This window comes from Pterocles gutturalis, unplaced genomic scaffold, assembly GCF_000699245.1.
Source record: "Pterocles gutturalis isolate BGI_N339 unplaced genomic scaffold, ASM69924v1 scaffold24696, whole genome shotgun sequence".
Lineage (NCBI taxonomy): Eukaryota > Metazoa > Chordata > Aves > Pterocliformes > Pteroclidae > Pterocles > Pterocles gutturalis.
Genome location: NW_010101078.1, coordinates 4,379 through 8,930, shown reverse-complemented (window position 1 = coordinate 8,930; position 4,552 = coordinate 4,379). Strand labels below are relative to the sequence as shown.

Here is a 4,552-nt window from a genome sequence, read left to right as displayed (position 1 = left end):
CGCATTCCTTCTCCTGAATTGAGTCGGAGGTGACAGCCTTTCCCTGCAATGCAATTAAGCCCGGCAGCGCCTCTGCCACCCTCCCCCTCCCGCCTCGTCCAGGAATTAATTACTTGATTATAAATCCCCAAGTGGCGGTTTATAATAGCAATAATCCCCTCGAAATTCATCCTTGCTGGCAGTTTCTTCCCATCTTGCCCCCATCATTGAGAGTCTCTAATGCTGCCTCTCCATGCCAGGCGAAGCCTGTCTCCTCACCCCACTGGTGTGGTGGCCTCCCCCCCAGATAACCACAGAGGGGAAGAATTAGGAGTTGATTTTGAGGGGTGTTTTGGGAAGCCCTGCCCCTGCTCACAGGAATGGAGCCATTCTCTCATGGGTAGTGGGTTTGGTCCTGGCCAGGGAAGCACGTGGGAGCAAGGTGCTCATGCTGATTGCTGGGGATAATGTTTTGTCCCAGTTGTTAGATCAATGACCCATCCCCAGCCCCAAGGAGAGGGGGCCTTCCAGTGTGGCAGGGAGAGGCCCTGTTCCTCCTCTCTCTGTCCCTCCCAATTACGCTGATGCTGGCTCTGGGGCTTGTCACAGAGGCAGGGAAGGGAGAAGGGATTTGGCGTGGTGTACGGGGGCGTGAGGGGGGAAGCGGTGTCTCACGGGAGCCTGCCGGCAGTGGGTGATGGGTCTCAAAACGGGGCTGCTGTAGTGAGAGATGAGCTTCTCCATGTCCTCCCCAGGATCCCCAAGGCTTGGCAAGGGACCAGCCCCATCCAGGGGTCCCCAGCCGATCAGGCAGCCCAGCACTCATGGAGCCTCTGCACGGCCATTGAAATAGCGAGGTTTCCAACGCCACCAGACATGTGTGGGCTTTCACCTTGGCAATGGCATCCTGCTGGGCAAAAGCCCTGCCCCTTCCAAACCATGCAGGCAGAGCTGGTGCGGGTGGCACTGAAGTTTTCTGGCATGTGTGGCCGCCAGGCTCTGACAGCTGCTTTTCTCTCCCATCTCTGCAGAAGATGCTGATGAAGCAGCAGGACCGCCTGGAGGAGCGGGAGCAAGACATTGAAGAGCAGCTCTACAAGCTGGAATCGGATAAACGGCTGGTTGAGGTAACTGGTGCTTCACCCTGTTGTGGCCAGCTCCAGGGACTGTCACCACATGGCATGATGGGGACAGGCTCCCAGGGCAAAGGGGCCAGGTGGCCAGGGAGGAGGGAAAACAGGCAGGGGAAGAGCGATCAGCCAGCCGGACCTGCTGTCTCCATTCCTGTCCTGGCAGTCATACTTTTGGGAGATGAGATGTGTTTGGGGATGCCCTACAGCCCTGTGGGTCCCAGGATGAGTTGGGAGGCAAGGAGCGAGGCTGTCCTTAAATATCAGGTGGCCCCGCCTGCCTCAGCTCAGCACAGCCTTCCCCAGGCCACCTACTTCATCCTGAGTGGGAGGGGAGGGTCTGGAGATGGGAGATCCCCAAGTAAACCCCAGAAACACCCAGGAGGTGGAAGAGCAGGTTGTGTTTTGCTGGGACACAGGTTAAACAAGATCAGCTCATGTCCTTAAAGGACCTCAGCCTCCCAGAGCGTGGAGGGAACGGCTGTGGAGCATAATGTGACCCCAGCCTGGGGTGGGGATGAGGACAAGGATGGGGATGGGGATGGGGATGAAGATGGGGACAGGCAGGGTTCTTCAAGGGAGCACACCTGCCTCAGTGGTGTGTCAGGTTGCTGCTTGGCATTAGCTCTCTGGAGGTGATCCCCACCTAGACCCCAGGAGGTAGGTCCAAGGGATCTGCTGGATGAGCCAAACCTCCACAGTGGCCCTGTTGGGACTCTGGCACATAGGGTCCCACGTGACAGCTGACTGCAGAGTTTGGTGTGTGTGGGTGTTGCAGGAGAGCAGAGCTGTGGGGAGCTCTTGGGTTGCACCCATCCCTGCTGGAGAAAGGACCCAGGTTCCTGGGGAGTCATGGCAGAGGCTGGAGGGCACTGAGGGGTTGACCCTGCTCCTCTCCCCCAGGAGAAGGTGAGCCAGCTGAAGGACGAGGTGCGCCTGCAGTACGAGAAGATGCACCAGATCTTGGATGAGGACTTGCGGAAGACCATGGAGATCCTGGACAAGGCCCAGGCCAAGTTCTGCAACGAGAACGCGGCCCAGGTCCTCCACCTCAATGAGCGCATGCAGGAGGCCAAGAAGCTCCTCAGCTCTGTCCAGGTTATGTTTGACAAAACTGAGGACATCAACTTCATGAAGGTGAGATGAGCTGCCCGTGCTGGGGGTGGGAGTATGCCAGGGGCAGGTCTGGTTGTGTAGGGAGCATTGCAAAGTGGGCTGGGGGCACTGATGGGGACTTGCTGGTGCCTCTGGAGGGCTCAGCAGTGGGGGAAGGTGAGGAAGAGTCGGGCAGGCTCAGTGCCGGCCTCGTACGAGGAGATGCCACAGCTGAGGATGGGGTGGGGGCAGCCTGTGCTGCGGGGAGAAGGGGCTTGGCACTCTTGGGCAGCCTGTCCCCTCCTGCGGGGCTGCAGAATGTGACACTGGGGAAGTGGACTGTCCTTACTGACCAGGGCTTCTCCTTCCCCTCCTAGAACACCAAGTCTGTGAAAATCTTAATGGACAGGTAAGTGTGGCAGGGCAGGCATGTTCGGGGGGACGGAGGGTGTCATGGGGGTAGCAGCAGCACAACGTCTGAAACAGGAGCCAGGACCAGGGATTCTGCAGGGCCTGGGAGAGGCGTGCTCCATGCCTCAGTTTCCCTCTATGTCTGTGAGGATAAAAACTCCCCTCCTGGGGGTGTTGAGTCAAGTCCTCTACTTGGACTACAGGAATGCAGTGATGTGTTTGTGGAAGAGCAGAGCTGGGACCCAGCACCCCAGCCAGGATGGGACCAGCCAGGTTGGGGTGCAGGGCTCAGTCCAGCTCTGCTCTCCTCCTTGCTCCAGGGCCCGAGGTTAAAGCCAGCGCTAGCAGAGCCGGGGCGAGATGGGGTGGCGATGTGGGGGGATACAGGGGCTATGGGAGGTGCATGTTGGCACAGGACATTCACAGAGAGGCTGGATGGGGAAGGTCCTGCTGGGAGGGGACTGACCCATTGCAGAGGGCCACCTCCCCACTGCCCTTGGCACTGCCTCCCTGGGGAAGGGGTTCAGCCCTGGGAAGGTGCTGGGGAAGGAACATGGGGGCTTTCTGACCCTCCCCTGAGTGTGCTTTGTCCCTCACACCTCTCCTCTCTGCCTGCGGTCCCCAACAGGACCCAGAACTGTACAGGTGGCAGCCTGCCCCCACCCAAAATTGGCCACCTCAACTCCAAGCTCTTCCTGAATGAGATCGCCAAGAAGGAGAAGCAGCTCAGGAAGTTGCTGGAAGGTGCGTGAAGCCTGAGAGGTGCCGAGGAGGGGCACGGGACCTGGCTACCTTCTGTATCCATAGCTGGGTGCCATGCAGATGGATCGCAGTACAAGAGGGTGGGGAGAGCTGTCGGGATGCAGGGACCCATGGGAACCCCTGTGTGGTCAGTGGGGACACAGAAATGCCGTTAAGCCAGCTCCTGGCTCTCCTCAGGACATTCTCCTTGGCTTGTGAAACAGCTGTGTTTTAGAGTGACACAGAAGGGGGGCTGGCCATTGGCAGGAAAAGTCGGTGGAAAGATGGGGGTCAGTATGTGGGCAGGGACAGCCAGGGCCCAGTGTGGTCCCGCAGTCCCCAGCACACATGTGGGAGCAGACCACGTCCTGTGGAGACTTCCCAGTCCTCTCTCCTTGGGGGATTTGGGTTTGTCACCCAGGCTGTCCTGCTCTGATCCTGTTATGGATGGTGGTCACAAGCTGTGCACGGTCTCAGCCTGAGCACATGTTTGCAGAACAGTGCTTGGGGCCACTCTGAGCCTGCCGGACGGGTCCCAGCACAGACCCTGCAGAGTCACCTGCATATGGCTGTGTGCCCAGTTTGCTACTAAGTTGGGCAGGCTGGGGGACCCTCTGCTCATGTGGGGCTGGAGCATGGGTCTCGTGGCTTTGCTGCAGGTTCAAACCAGCAGCCAGAGCACCTCAGAGCTTTGCCGTGCTGTGCCTGACGTGGTCCCCCTCTCCTGTTCCCTTCTGCAGGTCCTCTGAGCACACCCGTCCCCTTCCTGCAGAGCATCCCCATGTACTCCTGCACCGTCAGCAACTCCGGCGCGGAGAAGCGCAAGCACTCTTTCCCGAGGGCAGCTTCCTCGAGCCATCTTCTGGGACTGTGGCGAGCCAGTACATGAGCCAGGGCGCTTCAGCTGGCGAGGGGCAGTCTGCACAAGCCATGGTGCCTTGTAGCTCCACACAGCACATAGTTGGACTTCCCAGCGGCCCGCAGCCAGTGCACTCAGGCTCCGTCTTCAACCCATCTCACTACCCCAACACCACGTCATCTCAGCAGTCCGTGCTCTCCCAGTACGGTGGGCGCAAAATCCTCGTCTGCTCGGTGGATAACTGTTACTGTTCCTCTGTGTCCAACCACAGTGGGCACCAGCCCTACCCGCGGTCGGGGCACTTTCCCTGGACAGTCTCCTCGCAGGAGGACTCCCA

At 59.3% G+C, this 4,552-nt stretch overlaps 1 protein-coding gene across 1 annotated transcript in view; it reads left to right on the top strand.

The window, feature by feature from the left end:
• Window positions 1-1,010: 1,010 nt before the first annotated feature.
• Window positions 1,011-4,552, top strand: part of LOC104468110 (probable E3 ubiquitin-protein ligase TRIM8) — a gene marked incomplete at its 5' end in the record, with an annotated part of 3,719 nt that continues 177 nt past the window's right edge. Inside the window, 6 exon segments of the mRNA XM_010082135.1 lie at window positions 1,011-1,106; window positions 2,013-2,246; window positions 2,582-2,613; window positions 3,244-3,359; window positions 4,097-4,183; window positions 4,186-4,552. Of these exon segments, the coding sequence (XP_010080437.1) occupies window positions 1,011-1,106; window positions 2,013-2,246; window positions 2,582-2,613; window positions 3,244-3,359; window positions 4,097-4,183; window positions 4,186-4,552 (932 nt within the window).